This window comes from Mus caroli, unplaced genomic scaffold, assembly GCF_978045245.1.
Source record: "Mus caroli unplaced genomic scaffold, Mus_caroli_1 scaffold_8, whole genome shotgun sequence".
Taxonomy (NCBI): domain Eukaryota; kingdom Metazoa; phylum Chordata; class Mammalia; order Rodentia; family Muridae; genus Mus; species Mus caroli.
In genome coordinates this window covers 4275879-4293631 of record NW_028227263.1, presented here as the reverse complement: position 1 = coordinate 4293631, position 17753 = coordinate 4275879, and the positions used below count along the sequence as shown (strand labels likewise).

The following is a 17753-nucleotide window of genomic DNA, read 5'->3' as shown; positions in this document are numbered from 1 at the left end:
GTTCTGACTTGTTTTCTGTGACTGTTCTCTTCGTGAGGCAGAGCTCTGGTTACCAGGGAAGCTGTGGGTAACGCAGGCTCTCCCCGCCCCCCCCCCCCAACACCCACTTCCTGCCTGTAGCTTATGTTTCCACCTGGTTTCTGTGGAGTCTGGCTACTCGGAAGACACTGCATGAGAACTTCCCACACAGGAACTGCTGCTGAGCCAGCATATGTGGTGACACCAAGTCTCCAGAATGACCTTGATCTGTCACCCCACTCAGCCAGAGCAGACACTCCGTTATCTACATCGCCTTCTCTGTATCAGTTCAGATGAAGTGCTGCTACTTAAAGACGCTTTGCAAGAAAAGCGTTGGATTTAAAAATACATCATAGTCTAGGAGCTGGGGAGATGGCTCAGTGGATAAGAGCACTTGTTGCTCTTCCCAGGGAGCTGGATTCAGTCTACAGCACCTACATGGTTGCTCACAATTATCCCTGACTACAGGGGCTCTAACAACCTCTTCTGACATCTCAGGTTACCAGGTACACATACATATGTGAAGACAAAACACACATATATAAAATAAACAATCTTTAAAATGCAGCAGCAGGGGCTGGCGAGATGGCTCAGTGGATAAGAGCACTGACTGCTCTTCCAAAGGTCCTGAGTTCAAATCCCAGCAACCACATGGTGGCTCACAACCATCCGTAATGAGATCAGACCCCCTCTTCTGATGTGTCTGAAGTCAGCAACAGTGTACTTATTTATAATAATAAATCTTTGGGTCAGAGCAAGCAGGGACTGAGTGAGCTGGGCTGACCGGAGCTAGCAGAAGTCCTAAATTCAGTTCCCAACAACCACATGAAGGCTCACAACCATCTGTACAGCTACACTGTACTCATATACAAGGAGCAGGAGGAGGAAGAGGAGAAGGAGACATCTTACAAGTCAGACACAGTGGCATATTCCTTTAATTCCAGAAGCTTGGAAAGAGGCTGTCATCTCTTTGTGCCCTGGGTACATAATGAGACCCTACCTCAAAAAATAAAAAAGAAGGCGGCGGCATGCTACCAGGGCTATCAAGATGAATCCGCTGTCAACTACGAGGACTCACATAGTAGAACTAACTTGTACAAACTTGTTCTCTGACATCCATAGACATGGCACATGCACATAAAGATTAAAATGTTTTTTTGTAAGTACTGCAAGTTAAAAATTCGATGATGATGATGATGGTGATGAGGAGGAGGAGGAGGAGACAGGCTGGAGAGCTGGCTCAGCAGTTGGCATTTGCTGCTCTAGCAGAGGATAGAATTCAGTTCCCAGCACCCTACGTGGTGGTGGCTCACAACCATCCATGACTCCAGTTCCAAAAGACCCAATACTGTCTTATGATCTCCACGTGCACCAGGCATGCACATGCATGTGATACGATACATATTCATGCATACTTGTAGGCCAGACACTGGAGAACACATCCACTCAGCATGTGAGCTGGGAGAGACTTAGGCACGGCTGCTCTTCCAGAGAAACTATCAGGCAGTTCATAATTTCCTGTAACTGTCAGATCCCAGGGGCTCCAACGTTCTCCTCTGGTCTCTCTGAACACCCACACACAGATGGCATACACACACATAAGTAAAAAATAAAATCCTTGGCACTAGAGAGATGGCTCAACAGTTAAGAGCACTGACTGCTCTTCCAGAGGTCCTGAGTTCAATTCCCAGCAACCACATGGTGACTCACCACCATCTGTAATGGTATCAATGCCCTTTTCTGGTGTGTCTGAAGAGAGTGACACTGTACTCAGATACATTAAATAAATAAATCTTTAAAAAATAATAAAATTCTTTTAAATTAAAAAGAAAGCTGGTGTAATGATACACACATCTAAGAGTCACCACTCAGAAGACCAAGCAGGAGGGGCTCAAGATTAAAAGTGAGGTGGAGAACACAGAACACCAAGAAAGAAACATTCTTAGAAGTTAGGGAAAGGGGGAAAGGAAGCGTAAATAAAAGAAGCCCATGTCAGCAGTCAGGCTGTGTTGTGCCTGCACGTAGGTCTGATCTAGAACTGGAGTTACAGATAACTGTGGGCTGCCATATGGGTGCTGGGAATTGAACCTGGATCCTCTGGAAGAGCAGCCAGTGCTCTTAATCACCAACCCATCTCTCCAGCCCTAGCAGTGTATGTTCAGAAGCCAGAATCTCTTTTCTGTTTCTCTGTCTCTATCTCCCCCCTCCTCTCTCTCTCTCTTCATAGCCTTGGCTGTTCTGGTTCTCACTATGTAGACAGTGCTGCCCTTGAATTCACAGAGAACCTCCTGTCTCTACCTGGAATCAAAGTTGTGCGCCACCTCACCCTGGTATGTTAAGTAGTTCTCAATGAGCACCAGCCAAAGGACCAGACTTATCCTAGCACAGTACTGGGGCGGCATCCAAGAGTCACACTAGTGTAATGTCTGACATCAATGTTAGTTGATGGCAAATGCTTTAATGAGTAAGGCCAAAGAAGAAATGAGTACTTCTGAGCAGTACTGCATTTGTAATTTGTAGTGGGCCGAGCAAGCAAGCCTGAAGAGGCCTTCCTTGCCCTCTGGGGGCAGGGAAAACAAGCAGGTATTTGAAGGAAATTTAGAAAATTGATAATGAGAACAATGAAGACAAATTCTTGACAGCACGTAGGCAGAAAAATTTTTGAAAGTGAAATAAAATCTTTGCAGAAATAAAAGTCACTTTAGCATTTGGGATCTAGCCGAATGATAGAGCACTTCACACACAAAAACAAAACAAAACGAAACAAACAAACAAACAAACAAACAAACAAAAAAAAAACCAAAAAACAAAAAACCAAAAACAACTCACTCAAAATTTTTTTTTACAAAGGTGGACAGGGGCTGGTGAGATGGCTCAGTGGGTAAGAGCACCCGATTGCTCTTCCGAAGGTCCAGAGTTCAACTCCCAGCAACCACATGGTGGCTCACAGCCATCCGTAACGAGATCTGGCGCCCTCTTCTGGAGTGTCTGAAGACAGCTACAGTGTACTTACATAAAATAAATAAATAAATCTTTAAAAAAAAAAAAGGTGGACAGAATGAAATACTAAATAACACAGATAAAAGAGTCAGACATAGTGGCACACGGCTGTCAATTGAGGATTTAGGAGGCTGAGGCAGGGGGATGGCAACAAGTTACAGGACAGCTGGCCTGCAGAGTGAGTTATAGCCAGCCAGAACAATATGAGATCCTGCCTCAAATATAGAAAAGGATGACAAACATGGCCCATGAAAAGACAGTAGCTGACAAAGCAGCAATAGAGAAGCCAAAAGGGAAGTCAACCTGATAAAATGAAAGAGCCAGACCAGGTGCCTTTAGTCCCAGAACTCGGGAAGCAGAGGCAGGCCAAGCTCTGTGAGTTCAAGACAGCCTGATCTACAGAGCAAGTGCCAGCACTGCCAGGGTTCCTTGGTGAGTGCGAGGACAGCCGTGTAAAGAGATACTGTCTCAAAAAGGCAAAAACAAATGAGAACCTCAAGTGTGCACTGAGGCTAGCCAAGGGCTCCATGGAGACACACAGGACCAAAGAACAGACTGACACCCCACCACTAAGAGAAACACAGTCCTTCAGAGGAAGTGTCCAGGCAGTGGCCCAGACCTGGAAATGACATCAATAACTCTACCAAGGCCCACATTCTGCCAGTGAGCAACACCCCCGGTGACCCCTGCTCTGCCGCTACGCAATTTCAGAAATGGCTCTAGATGCTGCATGTGATGGAACACGTCTTTATCCCCAGTACTCAGGAAACAGAAGCAGGCAGATTTCTGTGAGGTCAAAGCCAGTCAGGTCTACAGAGAGAGGTCAAGGTCAGAGCTACACAGAGAAACCCTGGCTGAAAAAGAGAGAGACACACAGAGAGACAAAAAGAGATTCCAGCTCGCTTTACATTTATGTAATTTGTGGAAACTCATTTAGCCTTCCGGAGCCTCGGTTTCACCATCAATAAATGGAGGTAGTCACAGCTCCACCCTCCTGGAGTCCCTCTGAGGGAGGATTACGGGCAGAGTATGAACAAAGCAGTCATCAACCTGTCTGGTACTTCATCCTTCTGGGGTCAGCAGTAACCACACTCTAGAGATAACTCACTGCCTTGGGGCAATGCACAAGTTGCTCTTTGGTGCTTAGTTCTGCTTTGGTCTCTCTGCCGCAAACTGGCCACTACCCCACATTGCTCTCCTTGCTGCAGTGTCCAGGAGGGAATGCTTATGAAGAAGTCCTGGGTGTCACGCCACAGAAGCCTCCTTCCGAAGTTCCTGGTGCACACGATAAGATGACCTTGACCGGTGAATGGATTAATGTGGATGGACTGATGGGCAGGTGGACATGTCCCCACACGTGTTGGTGACCTGGACTGGCACTCCTCAGCTGCCTTCCACTTGCAGGGTGTAAGTCTGAGGTTGGACCATGGCTAGTGATAGTAAAAACCAGCCCACCCATGGGCCCAGGATGGGGTCGGGGGCTGCAATGCCTGGGAACATGTCTGGAGTGACTCCCATGGGGCAAGTCTGAGCAGGCTTTGAGAAAGAGGTGGCCTTTGGGCAGACATGATGATGACTCTCAGACTTCTGGACATCACCGGTGCGAGGATGTACACCGCCGGTCTCCGGCCCAGCCAGTTCATCAACTCACACCAAAGCAGTGCTGACATCACCCTGCCCCTCAGGCTTCATGACCATCAGGAACCTCCTTAACCTGTCTGTGCCCTGGCATGCACATGACATCTGCGTCTGAGAGACTCTGCTGTTAATGTCCTAACGCTCTCCTCCTAGGCATTCAACGTCCACTCCTTAGTAAGCCCATCCCTTACCCTTGTACCATCCACAAGCTCCCAGCCCTCGGGCTCCCTCTCAGTGCCCCTCCCCCAGCTCTTTCCTCAAGTGCTGCCCACAAGCAGAATCTCCCATTCCTCTTCCATTGAGAAACCTTCAAGCCCCCCCCCACTCCCTCTCCCAATTTACACTCCTCTCTGGGAGGTGACAGTCACTGGGAGGGTGGGAGAGTGGATGACAGCCCACCAGCAGCTTTACTCACTCTTCGTGATCCCGAGTTCCAGGTTCCAAGCCTGATTACATCAGAGGTTCAACCATCCATCTCTCAGTTCCTTGAGTAAGCATTCTTCACGCATCAGACCACCTCCTCCTGGAAGCCCTGCTGCACCCTTCCCATCCTCCCTCCAAGAAGACAGAGAGACAGAGACGTTGAAGGGACACTGGTCACAAGGGTCACAGGAGTCACAGGGGTCAGCCACAGCTCCAAACGTGGGGCAGAGAGCCACAGGAAGACTCAATGAGCGTTAACTGACCCCAAAGCCACACAGCCATTAAAGGAAATGCCCAGAGTCCAGGCTTTTTAGGGATGCTGAGACTGAGGCCTGTGGTCTGATGTGAGAAGTCGATACAGCTCTTGGTCCCCATGTCCTTATGGAGGCTGTTCACAGCTGTGACCACAGCCCTCTGCCAAGCCCACCCCCAAACTGACTCTGGCCTTCCATCCAGGTACTGTGAACACGGTGTCCTCATGCCCACCAGGTGCCTCCTTACCTGGCTACGACCACACCTGAGCCCCTGGCAGCCCTGTGTAATTATGGGTCTCCACTTTGCACTCTCCTCGAACCCTTTGCCCCCCTCTACTCCCAAGGCTGGCTGCTGTAGGGCTCTGGGTGGACCTAGCGCATGCAGGGCGGGACTCTTCAGACCAGGCGTGTGCCTCCAGGCCGCACGGCGCCGCACAAACTTGTCTCCCAGGATTTTTCCACACGAAACACGTCTCCCAGGGAAGCAACCGGTCTGATGAGATGGGTGTGCAACGTTCCCACCCCACCCTCGGGTGCCCCCACGGTACCATCTCCAAACAGAGGCTGTTGCCCACAGGAGCTGGGCCCTGATGGAGCCCACCGCAGGATCTCGGACCCGGATGGAGCCCAGAAGGAATTGTCCTACAGTGGGGACCTCCAGAATGAGCCAGGGGGTCAGTGGGAGCCAGACCAGCGGCAAGGTAGGCTGCCCAGCCCCTGCCTCCAGCCATAACCAGTAGACCCACGCCAGATTCTATCCTGGGGGTAGGGGGCTTCACCCTCTCACCCTCGGTGCTCTCTCCCCAGCAACCTCTGACCTCTGACTCCCATCCTCCAGCCCTTCCTACTCATCCTGATCCTGTCCTGGATGCTGTCTTTCTCTGAGCACTCTCCGTTTCCAGGACTCTGCGCCTAGTCACCCTCTGTTAATGTCTTTAAGAGTCCAGGACTCTTAAAGGGCCTGGTGTGGGACAGAGAGCTCAGGCTGAGCCCAGGGACTAGATTCTAGAAAAGTACAGCCCTTAGGATAGAGACGCAGGAATACTTAAGGGAAGTCCCAGGGAATGTGAGGCAACTTGTTCCCATACGCCAACTTTCCTAGTTTTGTCTTTTAACTTTCCCAATCTACCTAGACGGCCGGCCTAACTCACAGTGTGCTAGTCTACCTGACAGGGGTGCTTGGGAGACCTTCTAGGAACAAGCTTTGGTGCCCCTCACTTCCAGCCTCCCTGCTTTCTCTAGCCCAGCTCTCCCCCCCCCAAACCTCCTGGCCCCCCAGCCTGGCAGGTGCTGACATGAGCCTAGGCCCCTCTGAGTCAACCCCCTGGGGCGGCTCCGCCTGCCAGCCATGACTCAGATGTTGGGAACGGGCCTCCCACCCCAGGCCTGGGGGGCAGAAGCTGGGGAGAGATGCCAGAGAGGGCCAAGCAGCCCTTCTGAAGCCTCAGTACAGGTAGAGGCTGGGTTGAGTTTCCAGGTTCACAGGTCAGGGGGTGGACATATGTCTACCTCACTGGGCTCTCTTATTGAGTTGTCAGGCCCAGGTTTAGGGCCATCATGGTACTGCTTTTGACCCTAAAACTCTACCACTCAAGTTCTTTATCCTCTACCCGGACACTGTAAACCTGAAACTGTCTCTGGATGCCAACCCTGCTGGGACCTCAACAAGCCTGGGTCCAGCTGTCTTGGAAGCTGCTTGGTCTTTGGTACTCTAGAGCTCCCAACCCCCAGGCTGGGACATTCCTTCTCATATGGCTTGTAGTGACAGGCTCCCACAGGCTCCCTGCCCTACTCTCAAACTGAGAACGCTGGCACCCATGGGGTTTGGTCTGGACTTGGAAGACTGAGAGCAAGTAGAACCCACGTTCCTGTGGCCCTGTCCTGGGATAGGAGGAAAGGGAAGGCCAGGCGACTTGAGGACACGCAGGGCCAGTTCTTCCGCCCAAATTCCACCTTAAGCAGGCAGAGGCCCCTCCCTCCCACCTGGCCCAGGTGTCCCCGCCCCCAGCCAAGCTCTGGGCTGGGCGGGCAGGCGGGCGGGCGTCTGTCTACGAGAGCCAGCCAGGAAGAGACTCTGGAACCGGGCCTCGAGGGACAAGACAGGGAGAGGCCCAGGACAGGTGGGCTGGCTAGTCGCCCCTGTCACTATGCAGGAAGGTAACTTCCTGCTGTCTGCCCTGCAGCCTGAGACTGGTGTTTGCTCCCTGGCTCTGCCTTCGGACCTACAGCTGGATCGCCGGGGTGCGGAGGGACCGGAGGCTGATCGACTTCGAGCTGCCAGAGTCCAGGAGCAAGTCCGAGCCCGCCTCCTGCAGCTGGGCCAGCAGTCGCGGCACAATGGGTCTGCTGAGCTTGATGGCTCCGCGGAGAGCGCCAGAGGTAGGCCAACTTTGTATAGTAGGCGACAGAGGGCAATGAAGTTGGTAGTGGTGACAGTGGCCGGTGGAGGTGGCCAGGGCAGGAGTGGTGGTGCCAGAGGCAGAAGCCGTCCAAGCTCGGGGTTCAGGCTTTGACTCACCTTACAGAGGCCTGTTCTGAGTCACTGCCCCGCCCCAGCAGGCATAGGGAGCAGCCTGGGTGGGGCATCTCTCCTTCCCCAGCCGGGACAGGGGTCCTAGGGCTGGGCCTACCCACTCCCTAAGTTGGAAAGACTCCGAAGGCACAAGATGAGCAGCCAGGTCCACCTGTCGGCAAACCCCCAAACACATTCCCTCCCAGCACCACAGAACACAGGCATACTTGAGGTCTCAGAGAGGCCAGAGTGCCTCCTGACTAAATGGTAACAGCATGTGAGAGAGGGATGATCCTGGATAGAGCCCAGGTCTGTCTGGAGCAGGGGTTCCCTGAGGAATTGCAGAACTGGGCCTACCAGGAGTGACCCAGATACACTTCATGAGAATAGCCCAAAGGGTACTCCTCAGGGGCAGTGTGTGTGTGTGTGTGTGTGTGTCTGTCTGTGTCTGTGTCTGTGTCTTTGTGTGTCTGTGTGTGTGTTAGAGGGTCACTCAGACAGGCTGGGCTCAAGGCAGTCACTCCAGAAACATCCTTTCCATACCTGCCAGGCTACAACAACAGGAATTAAATTTAGCCAGTACAATGAACCTCTGTTCGGAGGTCCAGCCCTCAGTTCTCAGTGGTCCCATGATGTCTGGCCAGAAGGAGAGGGTTGTCTGGCAGAAGGGCAGGTCAGGAGCTGGATTGCTGCCTAAAATCTGAGCCTAAGTCTTACTGGAGCCAAGTTGATGCCCAGGGGTCATGGGATGGGGGAGGGTACAGGGAGGGGTTAATTATCACTTGGCTACCCTGCCAATTAGGGGGAGGAGGATAGTAATTTGGGGGTGGGCGTAAGGTCCCCAGGCTGGGGTGTGCCCCCTAGGCTGGCCCTCACTAGCGTCAAAGGGTTAACAGCCCCTGCCCAGAAGCCTTGTTAACCTGGATGGATCTGGGGAACACCAGCCTGTCCACCCCCTGAGCTGAATGGGAAGGAGCGAAGGAAGGCCCCCTTCCCCACACCAATGCTGACCTCTGTAGCAGGTGCTCTGCTCAAAGGAGAGCTTCCCAAACCCAGCGGAGCCTTGGCAAAGGCTGAGTCCACCCAAAGCCTGCCACTGTCCCCATCAACTCTTGGGTGACGTTTCCTGTGTGGTCTCAACTCTGCCTCGCCTACCCTGCACCACTCTCTCTGTTCATTCTGTTGCCTGGTGGTTGTTTGTTTGTTTTGTTTTATTTTGTTTTTTTAAAGATTTATTTATTTTATGTATGTACACTGTAGCCGTCTTCAGACACATCAGAAGAGGGCATCAGATCCCATTACAGATGGCTGGGATTCACCATGTGGTTGCTGGGAATTGAACTCAGGACCTCTGGAAGAGCAGCCAGAGTTCTTAACCACTGAGCCATCTCTCCAGCCCCAGTTACCTGTTTTCTATAGACCCTCCTTCTCCCCTACCAATCCATTCATCCACATATCATTCCAAACTTCTGACCCATACCCCGACCTCCACCTTTCTGTCTATTGACCACAGAGCTGGACTGTCTCCCTGTCCTCAACCAGTGTGCAGCTGGATGGGGTAGGTGTGGTGCCTGCCTTGGGCTCTACCAGGTGGTTTACCAGTGCCGATCTAAGCAGACTGAGCCAGAGAGACTGTATCCTTGGCCTGTACAATGTCACTCCCTCGTGACTGTAGTACAGTCTGGGCACAAGAGGAGCTCATGGTGGGTTTAAGCAGGTTGAGCTGGCTTCCTGGAAGGGCCAGATGCTGTGCTCTGCCAGAGATCTGGGCAGCTAATGAAGACCCTAGCATCTTCTCCAGGCAGCCCAGAGGTCAGGTCTGAACTCCTTTGAACAGAGAAGATAGTTTGGAGTTCTAGGGAAAGAGGACCTACCAGAACAGACTGGATGAAGGCATGCTGCAGCCATGACAGAACCAGAGGCAAGGGGTTAGCTCCCAAACTGACTTGGCCTCCCTGCCCTGAGTCCGATGTCAAATCCAGGGTTGTGATCAGAGACCTCTGGCAAAAAGAAGAAGAAGAAGAAAAAAAAAAAGCCAACACTTTTCTATTGGTCATGGTGTCATGGCTATTACTGTCTCTGTCCACAGGCATGCCCAGAGGTCAATATCACACTATGCAGACTGGCTTCAGCTCCCGATCCCAGGGCATGAGTGGAGACAAGACCTCGGTGAGTCAGGGAGTCAGCTCTGCAGTCCACACTGAGGGGAGGATTTACAGGGGAGGCTGGGAGCTCTGGATCAGAAGGGGAGGGTGCCAGGTAAACCCCAGATACCCCTTCACTGTGCCCTCCCCTCCCATAGACCTTCCGGCCCATCGCCAAGCCGGCCTACAGCCCAGCTTCCTGGTCCTCCCGCTCAGCCGTGGATCTGACGTGCAGTCGGAGGCTGAGTTCTGCCCACAATGGGGGCAGTGCCTTTGGGGCTGTGGGATATGGGGGTACCCAGCCCACTCCACCTATGCCCACCCGGCCAGTGTCCTTCCATGAGCGAGGTGGGGCAGCCAGCAGAGCCGACTATGACACATTATCCCTGCGCTCACTGAGGCTGGGGCCAGGGGGCCTGGATGACCGTTACAGCGTGGTATCTGAGCAACTGGAGCCTGCAGCCGCCTCTACCTACAGGGCCTATGCTTACGAGCGCCAGGCTAGCTCCGGCTCTAGCCGAGCAGGAGGCCTGGACTGGCCAGAGGCCACAGAGGGACCACCCAGCAGGACCATCCGTGCACCTGCCATGCGAACCCTGCAAAGATTTCAGAGCAGCCACCGAAGCCGTGGGGGTACTGGGTCAGTGTCAGGTGCCGGCTTGGAGCCAGTGGCCCGAGCCCCATCTGTGCGCAGCCTCAGTCTTAGCCTGGCTGACTCAGGCCACCTGCCGGATGTACGCGGGCTGGACAGCTACACGGGCCATCGAACCCTGCAGAGGCTCAGCAGTGGGTGAGGAGCTGGGCTTGGAGCAGGGAGGGGCCTGTAGCACACAGTCTGGCCACTGACTAAAACCCTGGTTCTACAGCTTTGATGACATTGACCTGCCTTCAGCAGTCAAGTACCTCATGGCCTCAGACCCCAACCTGCAGGTGCTGGGAGCAGCTTACATCCAGCACAGGTGTTACAGTGATGCCGCCGCCAAGAAGCAGGTGATAAATCCCACAGACCATCCCCTGCTATCTCTTGATGTCTGCCCCACTGGCCCTGATACCCCCAGTGACTATTCTTACTAGCCCCTAACCTTCCCTGATCTATGGTCCTTAGCTCTGCTTGCTAATCACAAGGCTGGCTGGGAAAACCTCACCTTTCTATATCCTCAGCAAATAAAGGGCAAAAATGCCCCATGTGTATATATATATATATATATATATATATATATATATACCTTCATCACCGATATACACCTGCATACTTATACATCATATACACATATGTATCATACACATACCTGTGGCACATCTATGCTGCATCATCTCCATATACCTGAATATATATATATATATATATATATATATACACACACACAGTCCTGTATACACCTGTAGCATGTATAGTCACTAGATCCAAACACTTGCAGCCCCAAAATATGCATGCATGGTGTACTGACTTGCATATCACCTGTACCGTCTAGAGTACCTACATACATGTGCACTTAGTTCCATGCTTGTGGACATGTCTGCATGCATTTTCACAGTCTGCATATGCCCACATACATCTGTATATATGTGCCACAGGCTCGAAGCCTTCAGGCAGTGCCTAGACTGGTGAAGCTCTTCAACCACGCCAACCAGGAGGTGCAGCGCCACGCCACAGGTGCCATGCGCAACCTCATCTACGACAATGTAGACAACAAGCTGGCGTTGGTAGAGGAGAATGGCATTTTTGAGCTGTTGCGGACACTTCGAGAGCAGGATGATGAACTACGCAAAAATGTCACAGGTACCCTTGTGCCTCTTCCTCTCGTTCTGTCCCCCTCCTCTGCCCTTGCCCTGTCCTGTCTCCACTGCCCTCTCATCATACTCCCCTCTCTTCCTCCCTTGTCCTCAGCAATCTTTATCTTATGCCTTTTCAGTCCCATCTTGCATTTTGGGGGGGGCCTTGTTGTTCAAGTTTCTTGCTGTTGTTACTTATCTTGCTATCACTTGGTGGACGTGCATGTATTCAACAGCGTCCATGTGGAGGTCAGAGGACAACTTTGGTCCATTTTCTCCTTCCACCCTGGGTTCTGGGGATCAAACTCAGGTAGTTGGGCTTGTGCAGAAAGCACCTTTACCTGCTGAGCATTTTGCCAGACCATTGAATGATTGATCGATTGACTGATTGATTGACAGGAGCTTACTATATAGCCTTGGCTGTCTTGAAACTCACTACATATATCAGGCTAGTCTTAAACCCATAGAGATCCACCTGCCTCTGCTTCCTGAGTGCTGGGACTAAAGGTGTGTGCCTGGTTTATTTTGTTGTTGTTGGTTTGTTTTGTTTGTTTGTTTGTTTGTTTGTTTTTTCCGAGACAGGGTTTCTCTGTATAGCCCTGGCTGTCCTGGAACTCACTCTGTAGACCAGGCTGGCCTCGAACTCAGAAATCCACCTGCCTCTGCCTCCCGAGTGCTGGGATTAAAGGCATGTGCCACCACGCCCAGCTGTATTTTTTTTTTAAGATTTATTTATTATTATTATATCTAAGTACACTGTAACTGTCTTCAGATGCACCAGAAGAGGGAGTCAGATCTCATTACAGATGGTTGTGAGCAGACAGGGCTCTTAACCACTGAGCCATCTCACTAGCCCCTATTTTTATTTTTTATGTATATGAAGTTTTTCATATATGAATGTTTGTATGAACATATGAATATTTGCATGTTTACCATATACATTGCCTGGTACCCAGAGAGGTCAGAAGAGGGCATTGGATTCCCTGAAAGTAGACTCGCAGATGGTTATTAAAAGCCATGTTGCACCGAGCAGTGATGGTGCATGCCTTTAATCCCAGCACTTGGGAGGAGGCAAGGGGATTTCTGAGTTTGAGGCCAGCCTGGTCTACAGAGTGAGTTCCAGGATAGCCAGGGCTACACAGAGAAACCCTGTCTCGAAGAAAAAGAAAAAAAGCCATGTTGGAAATAGGAACCAATTCTGTGTCCCCTATAAGACCAGCAAGTGCTCCACTCAGCTGTTTCTCCAGCCCCTGAGATGTGTGTGTGTGTGTGTGTGTGTGTGTGTGTGTGTTTTGCTTGCATGAATATCTGTATACCACATGCATACCCAGTACCCATGGAGTTCAGAAGAGGGCATCACATCCCCTGAAAATGGAGTTAGAGATGATTGTGAACTATCATGTAGGTGCTGGGCATTGAACCCAGGTCCTCTGGAAGAGCAACCTGTGCTCTTAACCACTGATCCATGTCTCTGGCCCTCCCCAACCCATTCTCATTGTCCCACTCTGTACACTAAACTGGCCTTCGTCTCACTATGTATCACACTGTGGCCATGAACTCATGGTAATCCTACACAGCCTTCTGACTTGTTGGGATTACAGGCATGTGCCATCACAGCAAGCGTTTGTCACTGTTGTGTGTATTGTTTGTTTTTGAGACAAGGTCTCACTATATAGCTCTGGCTGGCCTAGAACTCATGTAGACCAGGCTGGCCTCATATTCTCAGAAATTACTTGCCTGTGTTTCGAAAATGCTGGGGTTAAAGGCATTGTAACTTATGCCTGTCGATTGTTTATGAGAGAGGGTTTCTCTGTGTAGCCCAGGATAGCCTCAAACTCATGGCAATTCTATTTTTTAGCTTCCTAAATTCCTAGATTATAAGTGTCTCACCTACAAAAACTATTTTTGCTGGGCTGGAGAGATGGCTCAGTGGCTAAAAGCACTGACTATTCTTCAGGAGGTCCTGAGTTCAAAATCCCAGCCACTACACGGTGGCTCACAACCATCTGTTAATGAGATCTGGCACCCTCTTCTGGTGTGTCTGAAGACAGCCACAGTAGACTTCCATATAATAAATGAATAAATCTTTGGGCTGGAGCGAGCGGGACCAGAGCGAGAAGGAAAAAACAAACAAACAAATTTTGCATCTTTTTATTCTTATTTTCTGTGGTGCTAGCTATGGTACTCGAGCGTACAAGCAGGGCAAGTGCTTCTCCACTGAATAGCATCTCTGAGCCCAGGCTCTCTCTTTCCATTCGCTTCCACTCCTAAGCCTTCAAATCCCCACACCTTGTTTGTCTCTCTTGCTCTGCTCCTGCCCCATGCCTGCGAAGGTCACCCTGAGGACCTCTCCAGAGAAACTCTGGAGTAAGACAAGGCTCCAAGGAAGTGTGGGGTCAGGAGCTGAGGCTATGGCCCGGTAAATAAGACTGTTCGCTGCTCTTCCAAGGGACCCAAGTTCTGTTCCCAGGACTTATGGCAGGCAGCCCATAACTGCATGTTAACTCCAGCTCCAGGCAAGCTGATGCTTTCCTCTGGACCCCACGGGTACCTGTACTCATGTGGTTATGATATACCCATGCATGGACACACACATGATTCAAAACAAAAAAAAAACAAAAAACAAACAAACAAACAAAAAAAGAGAAATCTTTGTAAAAAGATGTGGAGAGAGCCTGCTCTGCACCGTCCCCAAAGGAAGCCGACCCTGACCCCAGCTTCACCCTGTCTTGTGCAGGGATCCTATGGAACCTGTCCTCCAGTGACCACCTGAAGGACCGCCTTGCCCGGGATACACTGGAGCAGCTCACAGATCTGGTGCTGAGCCCCCTGTCAGGGGCAGGCGGGCCCCCCCTCATCCAGCAGAATGCCTCAGAGGCAGAGATCTTCTACAATGCTACTGGCTTCCTCAGGTGTGCTAAGTGGAGGCACTGGGCCAGGAGATGCTGCAGGGAAGGAGCCAGGTGCCAGAGAAGGATTAGGGAAACTCTGAGAAGAAGCAAGTTCATTTGCCACCTTGTTGACAAGAACAGTTAGCTAAGGCCACGGGGAGACATAAACAGCAGAGAAAAGAAAGGGATAGACAGGACACCTGCAGCTCTATGACTCATTGAATCAAGTCTCTTGCCCTGACATCCATCTTCCTAAACTTTGAGGAGCTGGGTGGGGGATGGGTATGTGAAGGGCAGGGCCGGAGGAAGCATCTGGTAAGGTCCAGGAACAGAAGAGCACAGGGGGCGGTGCCAGCTCAGGGTGGAGACTGGTGCCTGATGATCTCATCTCCAGGACAGGGGCTTCAGGTTAAGGGTCCCTGAGGTGGCACTTCGAGGTTCCCTGAGGGGACTGTGTTGGTATCCCTGGGGAAGCTCTGACCTGCCTCCATCCCCAGGAACCTCAGCTCAGCCTCCCAGGCCACTCGGCAGAAGATGCGAGAGTGCCATGGGCTAGTGGATGCTCTGGTCACCTACATCAACCATGCCCTGGACGTTGGCAAGTGTGAGGACAAGGTGAGGGGCAACAGCTGGTGAGCCAAAGGGGGTGCAGGGGCTTCGGCCCTCTCTGATCACCCTCTGTTCCTTCCTGCAGAGTGTGGAAAATGCTGTGTGTGTGCTGAGGAACCTGTCCTACCGCCTCTACGACGAGATGCCGCCATCAGCCTTGCAGCGGCTTGAAGGCCGGGGCCGTAGGGACATGGCAGGGGCACCGCCTGGTGAAATGGTGGGCTGCTTTACACCTCAGAGTCGGCGGCTGCGAGAGGTGAGCCCAGACCCGGGAGTGCCAGACTGATGCTCTGACCTCAGCTGTACCCCTGGCCCTGGCTGATCCCTGTCCCTTCCCACTCAGCTTCCTCTCACAGCTGATGCACTCACCTTTGCCGAAGTATCTAAGGATCCCAAGGGCCTCGAATGGCTGTGGAGCCCCCAGATTGTGGGGTTGTACAACCGACTGCTGCAGCGCTGTGAACTAAATCGGCATACAACGGAGGCGGCCGCAGGGGCGCTACAGAATATCACCGCGGGCGACCGCAGGGTCAGTAGGCAGACAAGCCCCACTCCTAGGCACTCTGGGCTCACGGATGAGAGCCACGCCCTGGGAATTCATGATCTGTTTGGGAAAAGGGATCTCTAAGAGTAAGACATGAAACCTTTGCTCAGCCTGAGGAATGGGACCATGTGGTTTGGGTTCTGACATTCCGAGCAGAAGGGTCACCTGATCAGGTCCTGTACTTGGCAGAACAGGCAGAAGTAGCAAGCAAGAAATGAAGATGTGATTCTCCCTCAATCCTGAACAGGGCTGCCTAGGGCTGGCTGGGGTGCTTCTGGGCTTCACCATGTTCCCTGCCTTTCCCTGCAGTGGGCAGGTGTGCTGAGCCGCCTGGCCCTGGAACAGGAGCGCATCCTGAACCCCTTGCTGGACCGCGTTCGCACCGCTGACCACAACCAACTGCGCTCACTGACTGGCCTCATCCGAAACCTGTCTCGGAATGCCAGGAACAAGGACGAGATGTGTGAGTTCTGTCCCTGGTCCAGTACACAGCCCATGTCTCCCAAGGAGCTGGCTTCTGGTTAGCAAGTCAAATGGAGTGGGCAGGTGTGTGTGTCAGCCCCCAGGGGAGGCAGAGGTTCTGGGCACCAAGGCAGCAGGGAATATGGCAGACTGACCCTAACCTCTTCTCAGCCACAAAGGTAGTGAGCCACCTGATTGAGAAGCTTCCTGGTAGTGTGGGCGAGAAGTGTCCCCCAGCTGAGGTGCTGGTCAACATCATAGCCGTGCTCAACAACCTGGTGGTAGCCAGCCCCATTGCTGCCCGGGACCTGCTCTACTTTGATGGCCTCCGAAAGCTGGTCTTCATCAAAAAGAAGAGGGACAGGTAAGGACCAACCAAACCAAAGCAACATGGCCAAGGTATGCCCTACCCATCCTACCTCCTAGCCTTGACCCCGACCCTCTTGAAATGCCCACAGCCCCGACAGCGAGAAGTCCTCCAGGGCAGCCTCCAGCCTCTTGGCCAACCTCTGGCAGTACAGCAAGCTCCACCGTGACTTCCGGGCGGTATGTTTTACAGAGCCCAGCCAACGGGGTCTCAGGGCATGAGGCTCAATATAAGATGCAGGTCGCCAGGGGAGGGGACACAAGCCTGGAACACAGAGGCAAGGGGCCCAGGCCGTGCACAGAATATTATGGGGAAGACAGGATCTCAGGGAATGCAAAGGCAGTCCTGATCTTCCTGTCCTCTCTTCACTGCAGAAAGGCTACCGGAAAGAGGACTTCCTGGGTCCGTAGGTGGAGCCTCCTGGAGATGAAGTGATTCATTCGGCTTCCAAGAGATAGGCTCAGCTCCTGCTGTCCCACAGCACATAGAAGAGGAGCTGATGTCACAGGGCCTCTCTCTCTCTCTCTCTGGAGTCCTGTGTGTGTACCCTTGAGAGGCCAGGGCCACCAGAAAAGAACAGGCGCTTGCAGCTGGGGATTGATTGGCTTCTGCAGGGCAGGGAAAGGGGGCAGAGCTTGAGCTGCTCTGGTGTACTGGGGTGGTGATTAGTCACAATGGCAAGGGTGGGGCCACCTGCGGCCTGACAGTTTTGTGACTGGCAACATTGGGATTAAAGGTGGTTTTGAACACAGCCCCAGCTCCGCGTGTTTCCGTGACTGGCCACAGATCCTGAAGTGTACATTGTCTCCAAACACGACTACCTGTTCCAGAAGACACACCTCCAGACCTACACATAGGCCACCCAAGGCGGAAGACACAGACAGGACGGGAAAGGAATTAAAAGGGATAGCCAACCTTACTGCTATCTGAGGCATAAACACACCGGAGCTGGGGACTTCCCAAGCAATATCCATGCCATAAACACACCCAATACTCTGTCCACCCAGAGCTGGTGCTAGGAGGTGCCCTGGCCAGAGGATCAGCCTGGCTGCCCAAGGCTTGAACTCCAGGAATATCAGAAACAGGAAATCAGAACAATTACTCATAAAATTATTAAC

The 17753-nt window shown here is 52.2% G+C and overlaps 1 protein-coding gene across 2 annotated transcripts; it reads left to right on the top strand.

Moving 5' to 3' along the window:
• Positions 1-5923: 5923 nt before the first annotated feature.
• Positions 5924-17386, top strand: Pkp3 (plakophilin 3). 2 transcript variants are annotated; one of them, XM_085841171.1, is made up of 14 exons: positions 5924-6034; positions 7517-7712; positions 9935-10014; positions 10148-10779; positions 10856-10979; positions 11565-11769; positions 14500-14674; positions 15151-15268; positions 15348-15518; positions 15606-15791; positions 16116-16269; positions 16440-16632; positions 16727-16814; positions 17010-17386. In XM_085841171.1, the coding sequence occupies exons 1-14, from the start codon at positions 5924-5926 to the stop codon at positions 17043-17045; spliced, it is 2469 nt and encodes an 822-aa protein (XP_085697297.1). In that variant the 3' UTR covers positions 17046-17386. The 2 variants fall into 2 exon arrangements, with proteins under 2 accessions (XP_085697297.1, XP_085697298.1); XM_085841172.1 differs by lacking the exon at positions 5924-6034 and adding an exon at positions 7351-7453 and having other exon boundaries at positions 7562-7712.
• Positions 17387-17753: the final 367 nt, after the last annotated feature.

Bases quoted from the DNA above. Each gene is read 5' to 3' on its own strand.
- Pkp3 (XM_085841171.1), top strand. From the start codon at position 5,924: ATGGAGCCCACCGCAGGATCTCGGACCCGGATGGAGCCCAGAAGGAAT. The intron at 15,269-15,347 runs GTGAGGGGCAAC...TCCTTCCTGCAG, and splicing joins TTGGCAAGTGTGAGGACAAG to AGTGTGGAAAATGCTGTGTG. The intron at 16,270-16,439 runs GTGAGTTCTGTC...ACCTCTTCTCAG, and splicing joins CAGGAACAAGGACGAGATGT to CCACAAAGGTAGTGAGCCAC.